The 18,812-nt window shown below is 42.8% G+C and overlaps 1 protein-coding gene across 1 annotated transcript in view; it reads left to right on the forward strand.

Annotated features, from left to right (window-relative positions):
- Window positions 1-3,940: 3,940 nt before the first annotated feature.
- The window catches only part of LOC126234847 (secretin receptor-like), a 163,673-nt gene continuing 148,801 nt past the window's right edge, over window positions 3,941-18,812 (forward strand). Inside the window, exons 1-2 of the mRNA XM_049943588.1 lie at window positions 3,941-3,951; window positions 4,144-4,232. Coding sequence (XP_049799545.1) covers window positions 3,941-3,951; window positions 4,144-4,232 — 100 coding nt within the window. The remainder of the gene's footprint in view (window positions 3,952-4,143; window positions 4,233-18,812) is intronic.

An 18,812-nucleotide genomic window follows, 5' to 3' on the forward strand; every position in this document is an offset into this window, starting at 1 on the left:
CAGCGACGTCGTCGGCACCGCCTCCCCCCCCCCCCCCCCCAGAAAACACTTCAGATATAAGAAAGTTCGATAGGCATCGGTTGTTAAACATCTTACAAAAGGAGGCCTCAGAGCTTTCGCTATGATAATATCGCCACTTAGATATAGTCTGCCCAGATTGGTTAGGACAGATCGATGGCGTCGTCAGGTTGCAGCAGGTCCTAATGGGCAGATCTGGTGGATCATAGGATCTATATGGTATATTTCGAGAAATCCTATGAGGTCATTGTTGAGCTTTGGGACTCATCTACACCTTTACTATTCAAGCAGTCTTACGATTTGTGGGGGAGGCTACTTCTTGTGGCACCGTCTGTCCTCCGTCCCCCTTAACAGTCTAATTAAAGGTGGTTATATCGGAAAAACGACTCTCGAGGACCGTCTGTAAGAGCTATAATTTTTCAGATTTCTCGTCGAGTTTCTTACACGATTTGTAAGTGGTAGAAATGACTATATTTCAAGACTTTAGGGAAAGAAGCACTCTCGAAAATTTCAGCAACAAACAACGCAATGATGTAAAACTCCTCTCTTGTAGCGTCTGCCACTGTAGTCTCTTGAGCATCTCTAAAACGCTCTGGCGGTGACTAAACGATCCCATGTCGACCGCGCGGCTCTTCGTTGGGTTTTACCTAGTCTTTCTTGTTTCTGTCATCGTTTCTGTCATCGTTTCTGTCATCTGGGTTCCATACTAAAGAAGGGTTCCCAAGAACCGGTCGAACAAGTGTTTGACACGGTACCTCTGTCGAGAATGAGCTACATTTGACAGATCTCTAGCATGGCGGGGATGAAGTGAATCCGCAGCTATATCTTTAATAGTATAAATCGTCCAATACCGTCGTAAGTGGCATTAGGAAGACTTCTTTAGTTATTGACTTACGGCAGTTCTCAAACCATCTGCCTTCGTAGGTGACGAATGCATTCATACAGTATGTATTGCATTTCGTTATGATTCTCCCAATGAATCTAAGTGTGGCATTTACTTTTCCCACTATCTGTTTAGGTTTTCCGAAATTTCTTCACCAAAGAAACCGAAGCACATATTGCAGAATTCGAATCGAGAGCAACTACGTAAAAGTAGACATCGGTGTAGCGAAACAACTTAAATGACTTAATAAAGGCAAGGCCTCAGGTCCAGATTATAAACTAGTCAGGTTCCTTTTACAGTGTGGTGATGCAGTAGTGTAAGTAGGCTGTTTAGGTTTTTATATTGGTAACCCCACGTAGCGCTCTGTGTGCAGTCTGCGGCTGGTTGGTGTTGTTGAAATATTCTCTATTGTAGTGTTGGGCAATTGGCTGTTAACAGCGCGTAGCGTTGCACAGTTGGAGGTGAGCCGCCAGCAGTGGTGGATGTGAGGAGAGAGATGGCGGAGTTTTGAGAGCGGACGATTTGGACGTGTGTCCATCAGAAAAAGGAAATTTGTAAGACTGGATGCCATGAACTGATATATATATATATATATATATATATATATATATATATATATATATATATATATATATATATATATATATATATAATGACTTTTGAACACTATCAAGGTAAATACATTGTTTGTTCTTTATCAAAATCTTTCATTTGCTATCAGTAGTTAGTGCCTTCAGTAGTTAGAATCTTTTATTTAGCTGGCAGTAGTGGAGCTCGCTGTATTGTAGTAGTTCGAGTAACGAAGATTTTTGTGAGGTAAGTGATTCATGAAAGGTATAGGTTATTGTCAGTCAGAGCCATTCTTTTGTAGGGATTTTTGGAAGTCAGATTGCGTTGCGCTAAAAATATTGGATGACAGTTTAGTGTTGATCAGAATAGGTAAAGAGCGAAATGTCTGAGTACATTCAGTTATGCTCACTGTTTGAAAAGCAAATAATGTAAGGGGTTTACCAGCACAGTAATTCAATAATTTTTCTAAGGGGACATTTCAATAGGTCCATACTTGGCAGTCATATACAACACCTCGCTCGTCGAAAGATCCGTACTTAAAGACAGGAAAGTTGCACCAAGAAAGGAAATAGGAGCAATCCGCTGAATCACAGACCCACATCACTATTGTTGATTTGCAGAAGGAATTTGGAACATATACTGTTCTCGAACAGTGTGAATTACCTCGAAGGAAACGGTTTATTGAGAAATAATAAACAGGGAGTCGGAGAATAGCGTCCTTCTCAAACACACCTACCTCTTTATTCTCATGAAGCAATGAGCGCTATCGACAGGGGATGTCGAACTGATTCCATATATTTACGTTTACAGAAGGATTTTGACCCTATACCTCACAAGTGACTTCTCTCAGATTGCGTGCCTTTGGAGTGTCGTCTCAGTAGTGCAACTGGCATCTTACTTTCCTATCAGGAAAGTCACAGTTCGTAGTAACTGACGTAAAGTCAGTAAAACACATTTAATATCTGCCGTTCCCAAAGGAAGCGTTACATTCCCATTGCTGTTCCTGATCTACATGAAGAATTTAGGTGTCAATCTGAGCAACGCTATTACATTTTTAACACATTATGATGCCCTGTAAAGTTATCAGATAATCGAAATCAAGTGCATAATTATTTAGACATCTGTAAGGTACAAAACGTGGCAATTTACTATTGTTAAAGAAAATCGTGAGTGCTAAAAAGAATCCGCTAAATTTCGGTTACACGATAAATCACACAAATCCAAAGACTATGAATTCATCTACATACTTAGGGATTACAATTACGAATAACTTAATTAAGAACAATAGCACAGGTAATGTTTTGGGGAAAGGAAATCAAAGACTGTGGCACGGTTTATTGGCAAAACACTCAGAAAATGCAACAGACTTACTGCAAAGACAGCTTCACTAAGCTTGTCCGCCTTCCTCTGGATTACAGCTGCGCGGTACGGGATCGGCATCAGATGGTAATGACGGTGGACATCTAAAAAGTTCAAAAAAGTGCAGATCGTTTTGTATCATCGCGAAATAGAGGAGAAAGTGCCACGGGTTTGATAAGCTAATTGCGGTGGCGATCATTAAAACAAGGGCGTTTATCGTTGCAGTAGGCTCTTCTTATGAAATTTGTTACCAACTATATGCTCAAAGTGTAAAAATATTTTGTTGGTGCCCATCTACATAGGGAGAAATGATCATCGTAATAAAATATGAGAAATAAAAGCCCACACAGAAAGAATTAAGTATACTTTTCTCCCGCGCGCTGTTCAAGAGTGGAATGGCAGAGAAATAGTTTCAAGGTGATTCGATGCATCCTCTGCTAGGCATTTAATTGTGAATTTCAGAGTCGTCATGTAGATGTAGATGTAATGTAGGTTCCTACAGATGGTTATTTATAGATACTAATTGAATGGTATCGGATATCTTCGCCTATTTATGCGTAACATATTTCACCTATTTACATTCAGGCCAACTGCCAGTTCCGTTATCACTCTTCACTCTACCGCTCATCGTACATTTCGCTACAATCTTTCAGCATTGCAAATTTCCCACCAAAAATAGCATTAGCCAAGAATACCCCGTAGAATTTCCAACATTATCCCTTGACCTGCAGTTCGACTTCTTCATCACTCTAGACGTCATGGGCTGACGACGTGGTAATTCGAATGTTGGCTGCTACACTGCTGCAGAGCATAAAGGGAACATGGTTTAGCGACCGAAACACATCTTTAGAATCAAAACAGGCCACTGACTATTTTACTTTCTTTGAGGTATGTTCACACACCGCCGTAATAATTTTATATAAGCAAGTAAATTGAAAACAGATGCAAACTGTAATTACAAGTGGGAGAAACATGGTAAATCCAGTATCTTAGCTCTCCAACTTTAATTACAAGTGATTATGGAGTAGATGTCACCTTCGCGCATGTTCCCTCATATCAGATGCTGCCAGATGAACTGTTATCATTTGCAGTCCTCCCAAATGGAACGCAATGTTTACAGCGTAAGTGTGACTAATAAGGGAGAGTACTGTACCTCTACGAGGCCATTAAGCAATTTCACTCGGAACTGCATGTATATAGAAACCTATTTCAGCCAGTTTCGATGACTGTATTAGGAGGTTCCCTGGGATTCCTTGATTTGCTCTGATTGCCACAACGTTCAGTAATGCTAGTGTCTTTTCCCGCTGTTGCAGGTCTGCCACGTACCTGAGGGCGCAGCTGGAGGCTTTGGCCCAGCAGGAGAAGACCTGTCACGCAAGAGCTGCCCAGTATGAGGCGGGAGGTAACATGTAGTTCTGCTGCTACAACCACTTCCAACCATATCACGAACTTGTGTATTTGCACCATCCATCTCCGGTCCATTTCTTCCATAGCTGAATACACTACTAAAAACTGTAAACATTTCCTTACTCTAAGAAGGTTATTAGAGGTGACGATTGTTATGTGACAATTGAAAATAGTGTGCCAGACTTGCATTGGAGACTTGGCCTTTTCCAAACGCGAGCAGTACGCTACCGATATGCCACAGATGCATCCCCGGACCGATTCACAGCTTCAGCTTCTCAGTTGCATCTCCTCCTTCCTTCGCAAACTCGCAGAGGTTCTTCCATGATATTACGAAGCACTCCCAACAAAATTAATTATTTTCAAACGAATCTATGCAGTTCCAGAGACCTTTTCAAGTCTCAAACATCTATGATATGTTTATGCAGACTGAAGTCACAAATCTAACTTTGCACCAAGGCAGTAATTCGAACTCGGGTCTCCCACTCACGAGGCAGATGTTCTAACCACTACGTCACACTGGCCACAGTGGCTATACACGCCTGCACGGACTACCCTAGCACGTCCCCCTCCTCAATTCAAATTACCAATCTCTCCTCAGCCTATTCGGGTTCGAATCCTGGTCTTGATACAAATTTTTTCAATCTGCATACATACATAATTAATTCTTGTTATATAAACAGAATATTTTCTGCGAAAATTGCACGTGACAATTTAATGGGATAATTGCTAGCGCATTGCCACTGAAGGCAGAGATCTAGGTTCCAATGAAAGTCTAGCATACAGTTTTCTTTCCACAAATATAATATTTCAATAAATTTGTTTTAAATCACGACACGATCACCTATTAAAAGGAATGACCATTACAAAACGCTTGTTTTTACTCGCTAATTTGCAGGCTGCTTCAATGTATTGACGTCATAAAAGGCAGGAGAGGCCGACAGAGTTTTAATTATTATCATGAAATATTCTAGCTGCAACCACGAAACAGGATATTAGAAGTCCTTTAAATATTCATTACATTTTTCCCAGCGACAGACGACTTACCGGAGACACTGGTTGTAAGTCTGTATTTTGGCTGTTCAGGACGCTTTCCATCAATCCGTCGTCATTATGGAAATGCCTTCTGTACAATGTTTTCTTCAGGCGGCGAAAGAAGAAAAAGTCACAAGGTCCTTGTCAGAATACAGAACTGTGGCAACATTTTGTACCCTATGTCCTTTGCAGGATGATCGAGGACTTACTAGTGGACAGCTTCCCGCAAAACTTCCACTTGACAACCTTTCATAACCACGTCACGAGATTTCAGTATTCTGCTCCTGTGAAAAATTACCCATTACAAACGTAATAATTTAGTACAACTTGCACCAAACCATGGCAGTCCCATATAACAAGACGAGTATCGCTTTACTCGTTGAAGGTAGGATCTTCGTCTCTTTCTGCCGTGTAGCACCTACTGTTCAGTGTAATAAGATTCCTTCCTATTCTTCATGCATATAGAACTTGGAAAGAATGATTGCTTAAGTGATTCTCAGTATGCTAAATTTTTGTCCACATTATCATATCTACCAAAAATTAGAGATTGTAAAATAAGTGCCACCGTTTTCAGCAAACCCAAAGCTTATTGGTCCCACTTTTACAGTCTACGATCAACTAAAGCATTCACAGTTATCAGCATCTCTGCTAGCAGTTGCTTCATGATAAATACAACTTAAAAAAGGATGATCCTAGCTGTAACCACAAGATCACATATTACCAGTATTATCACTTTCACCAACTGGAATCAACCAACTATCATAATTTGGCTAATTTCTAGGAACACAACAAAGAAGAGGAGTAAGTATCATTGAGTCACCTCCATGCAATATTTGTTGTATCTCTTCTTTTTGCAACTTCAGTTATTTTCGATCGGACTATTTGCAGATGAATTATGCGATACAACTACATGAACTACAGCTAAATTACCACCAATATTATGTATTAAAAAGAGAACCCTCGGAATATCTGCTAGTCTGGCCAAAGTAATTGCTGTTCTAAATGAATCTTCAGCTCTTGTCAGGATTATCATTTAATTCAATGTTTTTCACATAGAGAACACTTATGCGATCTTTCATAGTGACCAGGAGATAAAACATGTGCTAAATGATTGTAATACCACAGAGCTCCGGATGTACTTCATCTTTTTGCACCAACAATACTTTTATTTGTCATTTTAAAACCATTTCAACAGTAAAGAGAACCACATGTTGAAATAAATGAGTTTTATAAAATCTTTTTCACAATTTTTAATTTGACTGAGAGACTTTCACGTAAAAAAATTATCTTGATGACTTAAAGCACCACCACTAAAAGTACCACTACTAAAACGCATAGCACCTGTTCGATCACCAACTGTTGTATTTTCAGTATCGTTCACTTCCATTTTATCTTCTATTATATTAGCTTTATTATGAGGGTAAGGATTATATCCAGAAGTTCCTTCTCCAGGTTCTTGATCTTACCTCGAACGTTTATTTATTTTTGTTTCCAATTCTTGAACTGCTTCAGATACACCTTAAACATAATCATCTTCAAAAAAATGTGTTATTACGATGATCATCAAATGTCTTATTTCTGTCTTCTTGCTGTTAACTTTTATTCCCTTCTCTTTTTTATTTATTACTTTTACTGTAGGCCACGAAACAGTTTAATCATCAGCTTGAACTCTACATCTGATTACTGTCAATATTAATGTGAACCATCTCACCTGTATTGATATTTACTTTGTCATGATCGGTTTCTTTCATAAGAAAATCATCAGGCTACATTGCCTACAGTCCTCATTATAAATCCTCATCGAGTCATAATATTAGTGCAATGATGATTTCTTATGCATAAATGCTTTTTTTTGGAAGCGTAAACTGATGTTCTTTTGGAAGAACTGGCCGCGACATAAGGTGTATCGATACAGCTGTGGTGGTTAACATTCTGTCTTGTCTTTGTGGTGGTGCTTAGAGAGTTGTAGTACATTCCTAGACTGTTCAATACTGTTTCTTGGAACTCTGTAAGGGGGGCTTCGCTATTTTCTTGGCGTCTCCAAGTATCTCCCAATACCGTTTCTTTAGCATCTCTGTGACGCTCTCTCGGGCATCAAACAAACGTATGACATTTTTGATTCCCTTCTTTGTCTACGTTCAACATCCCCTGTTTGTGTGGTTTTGACGTACTTGAGCACTATTCTAGTATGAGTAACATAAATGTTTCGTAAGATATCTCCGTTCTACACCAACTATACTTTCCCAGTATTCTGCAAATGAACAGAGATCTACCACCTGTTGTACCTATGACTCAGCCTACATGATCATTCTATATCGTAACACCAGAAACTGATACACAGTTATTAGTATGAGTTGAATTCCAGTTGTGATTTCTTGATATTTTAGTCGCAAAACACTACATTTCTACGTTTTGAGAAATGAAAAACTTTGCATTTCTGAACATTCAAAGCAAGATGTTGATTTTTGCTCCACTTTGAAATGGTATATACAGCTGAATGAAAAGCAGCGCAGCTATTTTCTTTCAGTATGTCACTATAGTTAACTTCAACAGGAGCTAGAATTCCGACATTACACTCAATATTGATTGCGAGGCCCATAATATATGCAATGATGGAAAATAATCGCAAGAAGAAGACGGTGTTGTGCGACATAATCGAAATTTGGTAGGCATGTTTCTAGATCTCGGGGATGATGTCTATTCCAATTTCGCAGGGTCACTTATGGGGGGCTCTAGTAGCGCCACTATGAGAATGCAAATCAAGTTTGCTTTCAATACGTGCTGTAACGGTCGTGAGTGTTTGTTACCTTTCAGACTGGACTTTGTGAGTTGATGTTAGTCAAGAATACCTTTAAGGTGACAACATCCCAAAGACGTTCGGGCTCACATGCGGTCCCTCTTCGTTTTAAATGTCTTGACTCCTGCCGCAGGTTCGAGTGGGTGTTAGTGTTGCTCTTAGCTTAAGTTAGTTTAAGTAGTGTGTAAGTCTAGGGACCGATGACCTAAGCAGTTTGGTCCCTTAGGAATTCACACACATATGAGCATTTTTTAAATGTCTTGGCCAAACTCGTCTAGGGGTTGAACCGCACGTGTCGCATTACACGCCCTAAATTAGACACTTGTGACTCCTTGGTTAATTTGTCTGGCTGATGGCAAGTTTGCGAAATACGAAGTTAATGTAACATATAATAACAGTAATAATAATATCGGGAAATAAAATAAACGACCCATAAATGATGTAGGCACCACAGTTGCGATTTGGTTAGAATAATGTTTATTCAGAAAGAAAACTAAAAGCGAAAGTGGTCGTATTTAGAGCTACTGTTACACTCGAGCGCATATCCATTTGACTCACTTCGATCATTCACAATCTCATCTCGAATTAAAAGTTCGATACTACACCTCCTTATCTACGTGAAAAATTAGAGATCACACCAGGCGTGCGGCTGCTCACCGCTCAGAGACTGTCCCGCGATACCACACAACGTGAAATTTTCTAAGTCGTTTCACTTCTTAGCTGCCTAAAGACCGAATGTCCGCTTTCGCCTCTCAATCCGAATTGTACTCTTTGGTGTCTCCAGCCAAACTGTACTCTTTAGTATCTAGACCAGAACTGTCCACTTCGGTACCTCCAGATGCACTGTCCGTTTTCGAGTCTCCATCCGAACTGTCCCCTGGGTGTCTCGACCAGCACAGCCCTCTGCCCGTCTCCGGCCGCGTTTCCCGCGCTCCGAATATCGTCGCTCAACTGACTAGCGCAGTTCCCTTTCCTGAAACCGTCCATCTGATTGGCTACAGCTTATTCTACATTACCTTACATTTTAACATATTTAAATAATCAAAGCTTGATCACTTTCACGTTCTAAATAAAGTAACAATAATATCCATTACATAATAAACGTTAAATTCTTTTACATAAAGTCAATACAATTTCCCTGTTAACTTTGAATGTCAACGCCATTTGCCTTGCACCAACGTGCATTCCGATAAATAAATAAAGAATAAAAGTAGCTATTATGCACTAAACTTTACAACAAATATTCTATTACCTAATGATTCGATAAGGTGTTATGCTGTCATCGTTCAATATGTTCTGTGTGGAACAAATGATGATCTGATGCTTAATTAAAAATAATGATAATTTCAATTTACTCTATCTTTTAAACAAATAGTTACAGAGTTGATATTTACAACGTTTGTGTTTTTAAAAACTATTATATATATGATCAATATTCAAGTTTTATTGGGATCACAATGAAGTTTTATGGAGGATGGTACATTAAAATTACTGTGGCTTCATTCCCTGCACTATTACAGAATTAATTAGTTTTCATAAATTTTTCCCTTTATGGCCGATTTTAGGTCCACCATATTTAATACTGCTACGTCTCCTTGGCCACAAAAAGCCTTCTACTGGATTTCCCTATGACGTAGGTTCTCGTCTGTCTCACTCGCACACTACAGTGCTTAGGCTTCAATAGACAATAGACACCTGTGAGTTTCCCCATCTCGTGGTGAATCTGCGCCGTTTGTGAAATCCTGTCCTGGGGGACTGGGTTCGTTTCACAATTCCTGAAGGCTGACTCTTTCGGCCATATACTTACATGAGAGTACAATGCTATTTAACTCACCACACCATTATCAGTACGTCACTGAGTTTGAACGAGGTCGTATAAAGGAACTACGATGCATTGGACGTACCTTCTGCGATAGTGCACTGTGCCACTGTAGATGATTGCTAACAGCGGTTGTCACGAGAATGTACGATCGCAAGGATACCGGGCTCCGGACGGACAAGTGCCGCTACCGAGAAGAAAGATCATCGTTTTCGGCGTATGGCTCTGTCGCATCGTACTGCATCTGCAGCAGCAATTTGAGCAGCAGTTGGCACCACAGTGACACAACGAGTTTTAAGAAATCGATTACATTAAGGACAGTTCCGAGCCAGGCGCCCTGTATCGTGCATTTCACTTATCCTAAACCACCGCCATCTGCGACTTCACTAATGTCAAGTGAGAATTCATTGGAGGGCAGGGTGGAGGTCTTGCGTCTTCTGATGAAAGCTGGCTCCGCCTCGCTGCCAGTGATGCCCGTGTATTGGTTACAAGGAGGCCTGAAGCTAACCAGTCTGTGTGCTGCACACGTTGGACCTACACCTAGAGTTTGAGAGGCGATTTCGTATGACAGCGGGAACACTCTCCTGATTATACGAAACACCCTGATTGCAAATTTGTACGTCAGCCTGGCGATTCGACCTGTTACGCTGCCGTTCATGAATAACATTCCAGGGGGCATTTTCCAACAGGATAACGTTCGCCAACATACCTCCTGTTGTAACCCGACATGCTCTACAGGGTGTCGACATATTGCCGTAGCCTTCTCGGTCACCTCTCTCCACTTATGTGCATCACTGGACGACATTTCCTTCTTCAACAACAACTAACATTAAGTGCCCCTTTAATGGCAGACCAAGTGCAACAGACCTGGAACTCTATCCGACAGACTGACGTCCACCAGCTGTTCAACACAATGCAATCAAGTTTGTATTCTTGCATTCAACATTGCAGCTTTTACACCGATTATTACACTACTGGCCATTAAAAGTGGTACACCAAGAAGAAATGCAGATGATAAACGGGTATTCATTGGACAAATATATTATACTAGAACTGACACGTTATTACATTTTCACACAATTTAGGTGCATAGATCCTGAGGAAACAGTACCCAGAACAACCATCCCTGGCCGTAATAACGGCCTTGATACGCCTGGGCATTGAGTCAAACAGAGCTTGGATGGCGTGTACAGGTACAGCTGCCCATGCAGCTTCAACACGATACCACAGTTCATCAAGAGTAGTGACTGGCGTATTGTGACGAGCCAGTTGCCCGGCCACCATTGACCAGACGTTTTCAGTTGGTGAGAGATCTGGAGAATGTGCTGGCCAGGGCAGCAGTCGAACATTTTCTGTATTCAGAAAGGCCCGTACAAGACCTGCAACATGCGGTAGTGCATTATCCTGCTGAAATGTAGGGTTTCGCAGGGTTCGAATGAAGGGTACAGCCAAGGGGCGTAAAACAACTGAAATGTAACGTCCACTGTTCAAAGTGCCGTCAATGCGAACAAGAGATGACCGAGACGTGTAACCAATGGCACCCCATACCATCACGCCAGGTGTTACGCCAGTATAGCGATGACGAATACACACTTCCAATGTGCGTTCACCGCGATGCTGCTGCAAACGTTGAACTGTTGGTGCAGATGGTTGTTGTCTTGCAAAACGTCCCCATCTGTAGACTCAGGGATCGAGACGTGGCTGCACGATGCGATACAGCCATGCAGATAACATGCCTGACATCTCGACTGCTAGTGATACGAGACCGTTGGGATCCAGCACTGTGTTACGTTCAAAATGGTTCAAATGGCTCTGAGCACTATGGGACTCAACTGCTGTGGTCATTAGTCCCCTAGAACTTAGAACTACACTCCTGGAAATTGAAATAAGAACACCGTGAATTCATTGTCCCAGGAAGCGGAAACTTTATTGACACATTCCTGGGGTCAGATACATCACATGATCACACTGACAGAACCACAGGCACATAGACACAGGCAACAGAGCATGCACAATGTCGGCACTAGTACAGTGTATATCCACCTTTCGCAGCAATGCAGGCTGCTATTCTCCCATGGAGACGATCGTAGAGATGCTGGATGTAGTCCTGTGGAACGGCTTGCCATGCCATTTCCACCTGGCGCCTCAGTTGGACCAGCGTTCGTGCTGGACGTGCAGACCGCGTGAGACGACGCTTCATCCAGTCCCAAACATGCTCAATGGGGGACAGATCCGGAGATCTTGCTGGCCAGGGTAGTTGACTTACACCTTCTAGAGCACGTTGGGTGGCACGGGATACATGCGGACGTGCATTGTCCTGTTGGAACAGCAAGTTCCCTTGCCGGTCTAGGAATGGTAGAACGATGGGTTCGATGACGGTTTGGATGTACCGTGCACTATTCAGCGTCCCCTCGACGATCACCAGTGGTGTACGGCCAGTGTAGGAGATCGCTCCCCACACCATGATGCCGGGTGTTGGCCCTGTGTGCCTCGGTTGTATGCAGTCCTGATTGCGGCGCTCACCTGCACGGCGCCAAACACGCATACGACCATCATTGGCACCAAGGCAGAAGCGACTCTCATCGCTGAAGACGACACGTCTCCATTCGTCCCTCCATTCACGCCTGTCGCGACACCACTGGAGGCGGGCTGCACGATGTTGGGGCGTAAGCGGAAGACGGCCTAACGGTGTGCGGGACCGTAGCCCAGCTTCATGGAGACGGTTGCAAATGGTCCTCGCCGATACCCCAGGAGCAACAGTGTCCCTAATTTGCTGGGAAGTGGCGGTGCGGTCCCCTACGGCACTGCGTAGGATCCTACGGTCTTGGCGTGCATCCGTGCGTCGCTGCGGTCCGGTCCCAGGTCGACGGGCACGTGCACCTTCCGCCGACCACTGGCGACAACATCGATGTACTGTGGAGACCTCACGCCCCACGTGTTGAGCAATTCGGCGGTACGTCCACCCGGCCTCCCGCATGCCCACTATACGCCCTCGCTCAAAGTCCGTCAACTGCACATACGGTTCACGTCCACGCTGTCGCGGCATGCTACCAGTGTTAAAGACTGCGATGGAGCTCCGTATGCCACGGCAAACTGGCTGACACTGACGGCGGCGGTGCACAAATGCTGCGCAGCTAGTGCCATTCGACGGCCAACACCGCGGTTCCTGGTGTGTCCGCTGTGCCGTGCGTGTGATCATTGCTTGTACAGCCCTCTCGCAGTGTCCGGAGCAAGTATGGTGGGTCTGACACACCGGTGTCAGTGTGTTCTTTTTTCCATTTCCAGGAGTGTACTTAAACCTAACTAACCTAAGGACATCACACACATCCATGCCCGAAGCAGGATTCGAACCTGCGACCGTAGCAGTCGCACGGTTCCGGACTGCGCGCGTAGAACCGCGAGACCACCGCGGCCGGCCTGTGTTACGTATTAGCCTCCTGAACCCACCGATTCCATATTCTGCTAACAGTCATTGGATCTCGACCAACGCGAGCAGCAACGTCGCGATACGATAAACCGCAATCGCGATAGGCTACAATCCGACGTTTATCAAAACTGGAAATGTGATGGTACGCATTTCTCCTCCTTACACGAGGCATGACAACAACGTTTCACCAGGCAACGCCGGACGACTGCTGTTTGTGTATGAGAAATCGGTTGGAAACTTTCCTCATGGCAGCACGTTGGAGGTGTCGCCACCGGCGCCATCCTTGTGTAAATGGTCTGAAAAGCTAATCATTTGCATATCACAGCATCTTCCTCCTGTCGGTTAAATTTCGCGTCTGTAGCACGTCATATTCGTAGTGTGGCAATTATAATGGCCAGTAGTGTATTAATGTACTAGCGTTTCACATTTACAATAGGTTATCTTGCTCTTACATTAACCTGTGACCTTGCGTTGTTAATCACTTTACTATGTGACTTTGAGAAAAGTATTCCAGAAATTTCATTACTCTACATTACTTATTTTTTGGTATTGCGATTTTCTTCCATCGGAGTAACTCTGCGTCCAAGGAGACATGCTGAGTCCTCACTATCAAAAAAGGGTCAAATCTTCGAAATTTCGAAGCTCGTTTCAAAGCAGGAAAGTCGAAATGGTTGTTGTAAATCTACTACGAACAGAGGTCTTCTCCCTATTGTATCTCTGAATGTTGTAGTACAGCAGTGAATACTATAGCGTCCTGCTAGTGTGTGTGACATGCTGCACTTTCCTTACTACTCTGCCTGCGCAGCCTCTGCTCAGTATGGCGTAGTAACTTAAAAGTCAAACTAGCGCAATACTCTTAGCAACCACACGTGGGTTCGATGCTTCCACGTTCAAGCCCATTGAAGGAGACGCGCTTGGTAACAGAACCTGATGAGAACGCGGCCTGAACATGCTACATCTGAATGGTCAGGTTAGTCACGGTCCGAGCGAAGCCGTGAGTAAGAATCTAGCAGCTGTCTGTTTCGTCTGCCGCACTGCCAGCCGAGCACCACAGAAAATTGATCCGGTGAGAGTCATAAAAAGAAAAATCAAAACACTTTAGCTTTTCAGTCCACCATGGCTCTGTTTGTGTTCTGCAAGTGCGGTCTGGCGCTGGATGTGTTTTCTGTTATAATGATCGTAGCTCCACTGTGAGAGTGTTAATGAAATTGTAAATCACTGTGAGGGGCTTAAGAAATATTTTTATACACTGAAGAGCCACCTGCCGAATATTGTGTAGGGCCCCCTGCGAGCACCCAGAAGTGCCGAAACACGAGTGGCCTGGATTCGACTAATGTCTGAGGTAGTGCTGGAAGGGAAGACACCATGAATTGTACAGGGCTGTCCATAAATCCGGAAAAATACGGGGGGGGGGGGGGGTGTGCCGATCTCTTCTGAACAGTACGTTGCAAGGCATCCCAGATAAGCTCGTGTCTGGTGAGTTTCATGGCCGACGGAAGTGTTTAAACTCAGAAGAGTGTTCCGGGAGCCACTCTGTAGGAATTCGAAGGGTCCCATTGTCGCCTTGTCCAGCTGGAATTGCCCAAGTCCGTCGGAAGCCGCGCGGTCTCAAGCGCCTTGCTACGGTTCCCTTTAGTCCTCCTGTAGGAGGTTCGAGTCATCCTTCGGACGTGGGTGTGTGTGTGTTGTCCTTAGCGTTAGTTAGTTCAAATTAGATTAAGTACTTTGTAAGCCTAGGGACCGATGACCTCAGCAGTGAGGTCCCATAGAAACGTACCACAAACTACCTCCAGTCGGAAGGCACAATGGACTTGAATGGGTGCAGGTGATCATACAGGATGCTTACATACGTGTCGCTTGTCAGAGTCGTATCTACATGTACCAGGCGTCCCAACTGCATTCGCCTTACACCATTACAGAACCTCCACCAGCTTCACCAGTCCTCTGCTGACATGCAGTGTCCATGGGTTCACGAGGTTATCTCCATACCCGTACACGTCCATCCGCTCGATAAAATTTGAAACGTGACTCGTCCGACCGGGCAACAGTCTAACAGTCTGTGTTGACGGGCCCAGGCGAGGCGTAAAGGTTTTTGTCATGCAGTCATCAAGGGTACACGAGTGGGCCTTCGACTCCGATAGACCATATCGATCATGTTTCGTTGAATGACTCGCACACTGACACTTGTTGATAGCCTAGCACTGAAATCGTCAGAAATTTGCAGATGGGTTGCTCTTCTTGAACAAAAGTCTCTCGGTGTACATGCCGCGTCATGTACACCTGCATATACACCGAGAGATTTTTATTCAAGAAATACCGCGCGGATGACTACGTAGCCAGGGTTGCTCTTCTGTCACTTTGAACGATTCTCTTCAGTCGTCGTTGGTCTCATCTTGCAGGATGTTTTTCCGGCCGCAGCAATGTCGGATATTTGATGTTTTGCCTGATTCCTGATATTAATGGTACACTTGTGTAATGGTCGTACGGAAAATCGCCACTTCATCGCTACCTCGGAGATGCTGTGTCCCATCGCTCGTGCGCCGATTATAACACAACGTTCAAACTCGCTTAAACCTTGATAACCTGGCTTTGTAGCAGCAGTAACCGATCTAACAACTGCTCCATACACTTGTTGTCTTATATAGACGTTGCCGACCGCAGCACCATATTCGGCCTATTTACATATCTCTTTATTTGAATACTCATGCCTGTATCAGTTTCTTTGGTGCTTCAGTATATATGTATGTGTACCCACTTACAAACACAGTCGGTTATGTGTTACTCTAATTCTGTTTTGGTACTGGCATAAACTGCGGCTTGTTCTTTTCACACGTTAATAGTTCTTTTATTTAATATCATCAGATCGTCATAAATATTTATTCAGAATTGTGAAAGTTTTTCTTGCTTTATGTGTAACATACAATTACCTGTCTTCATAGTTTATTATTATGTTTTAGCCATTTCCATGTTTTATGACAGTTTTTAGTATGGCTTAGGACGTCCACAAACTCTATTAATTAATGCTTGCATAAGGGGCAGAGGAGTACCAACGCTTCATTGACTTTGATGAATTAGGAACTTCTTTTTCTTGAATAAACCACACAATTTTTTGGAAATTGTAGTCATTTGTTTGCCTGTACATGTGCGTCACATGTATCGATATCCGCAGTGTTCTTACAGTTCCTTCGTGGTGCGTATTTTTATCTTGTAGTGTATGTACCAATTGAAGTCACACGTCTAATTAAGAAACTTAACTTAGTCTCATGTCAACGTCATTGTTGGTTTTTTTATTGACACAATTTTATTCAGGTGCTTTCTTGTCTGTTTTCCTGTCCGCTTGAAATCTTGCAGTTGATTTTAAACTGACCTGATGATGAGATAGAGACTTGAAACATCCGCCGTAGATCAGATATAGGTTACAATGTAGTGCTGACTCCGTTTCTTGTCTGGTGTGTGGCTGGTATAATTTGTTTGCCTGTTTCTCCGCTCGGTAAAAATTTTACAATCGATTTTAAACTAACTTCTCGATGAGCTAGAGCCTCTAACCTCTCAAATAACTCGAAACACGATGACATTGCTATAGTAATTCGTTTTATTTTGTCGGGCGTTTAGCGGAGGGTCTTTGCATGTTACAGCTATTCCTCTTTTTCCTGTTACAGTCCCGAATGTTTCGCGGTAGGAACAATTGCTGACACGCCACCGAGTTAACCCTAATCTCTCTAATTTTACCAACACGGTCTTTTCGCGAGATATACGCGGGAGGAAGCAATATATTGGTTGACTCAGATGAAGAGAAACTGAAATAAACCTGAAATTCATAATTTGTAATACAACGCTTTGAAACGAACTAAAAAGAAGGAACTAATTTCAACTAACTGCATACAGATAGCACTGAAAATCTGGACTTGTAAATTGTTAACATCAGTGAAACTACTTGTAAGGTTTAAAAAGAGTGATGTGGGGGGCATGGAATATATAATAACACTGAATGTAGAGAGTAGCTGTTTTTGAACAAAATCACATAATAGTTCTTATCATTTGCAGTGCAATAACACTTTCTGATTGGGTGAACTATTCATTATCAGTTGTCTATAGCATGCTCCTCACGTTTCTCTTTTTAAATTTTTCAAGTATTGTCAGAGCTATTGAAGATTCACAAGCACGAATTTTCAGGAGTTTCTGAGTGGGGTTAGGAAGCTGTATGGGGCTGGGAGACACTATTTTATACCTTTTCGTACGTTTTAAAAACTTGTTATATAAAAAAGCTTTTTCACTTAAATAATTATTACTATTCGTTCTGCTTAACTGACGTAACAGAGTTGCAAATATAGTTCTGTTTTGTCTGTATCTAATACATTGTGCTGCTAAACAAAAGATAAGGACAAATGGTTCAAATGGCTCTGAGCACTATGGGACTTAATATCTGAGGTCATCAGCCCCCTAGAACTTAGAACTACTTACACCTAACTAACCTAAGGACATCGCACACATCCATGCACGAGGCAGAATTCGAACCTGCGACCGTAGCACTCACGCGGTTCCGGATTGAAACGTCTAGAACCGCACGGACACCACGGCCGGCCAAAAGATAAGGACAGTTCGTCCCAACGACTCCCAGTCGAGATGCCGCTACATCCTTACAATATGTTCCAAATTCTCGCTTTCCCTACAGGTTTTGCTCTCTGCAGCTCTTAAAACGTGTCCTATTAGCCTGTCCCTTCTTCTAGTCTGTGTTTATCCACACATTACATTGCTCATCGGTTTTCAGAATCTCATTACTTATTGTCAGTCCACTTAATTTTCAGAACGCGTCTCTATTATCACTTACCATGGTGACTTAACCATAATGTGAAGTATCTTGTAGTGTGCCTAGATATATTGCTTAGTTATTGTAAGACTTTAATTGGATTAAGTCCTTTTCGTATACAATACACAACTGCCACTGTAATCCGGATAATGTTACTGATTTGTGGCATTTTTCTTGACACTGGATACATGTTCGGGACTTGAGAACGCATAATTCCAACATTTCTGTAAATCACATCAGGAGAATTTAAGCATGGTTAGTTCAGCCAATCCATGGCTGGTATCCTCACACATCCTGGTCTAAGATAGTGCTCCACTGCTGGGATATAAAACTTTAATGCTTCTTTTTCCGAAACGCTAAACCCACGATCATGGTCAGATTGCGTGCTTAACTTCAGTACCGTAGGGCAAGGGCACTCACGGCACCATTTGTTATCAGCAAAACAAACACCGGCCACGCAACTCAAAGTGCCCTACAAGCGCTCTCTCATAATTAAATTTACCTTGCACTGCGGAATCCAGCCGCAATGCTTATCGTTTGTCAGTACAAGCATAAAAGAATTATTCATTTGAACTTGTGACTTATTTATTTGTTTATTTCTTCAGCCTGATCTGATTATGTCCATCAGGTCGTCTCTTACATCGGACCAGGATTTCACATATATAGTACCTTTGTTGTATCACTGTTTCCTAA

Source organism: Schistocerca nitens, chromosome 2 (genome assembly GCF_023898315.1).
Source record: "Schistocerca nitens isolate TAMUIC-IGC-003100 chromosome 2, iqSchNite1.1, whole genome shotgun sequence".
In the NCBI taxonomy this organism is placed as follows: Eukaryota; Metazoa; Arthropoda; class Insecta; order Orthoptera; family Acrididae; genus Schistocerca; species Schistocerca nitens.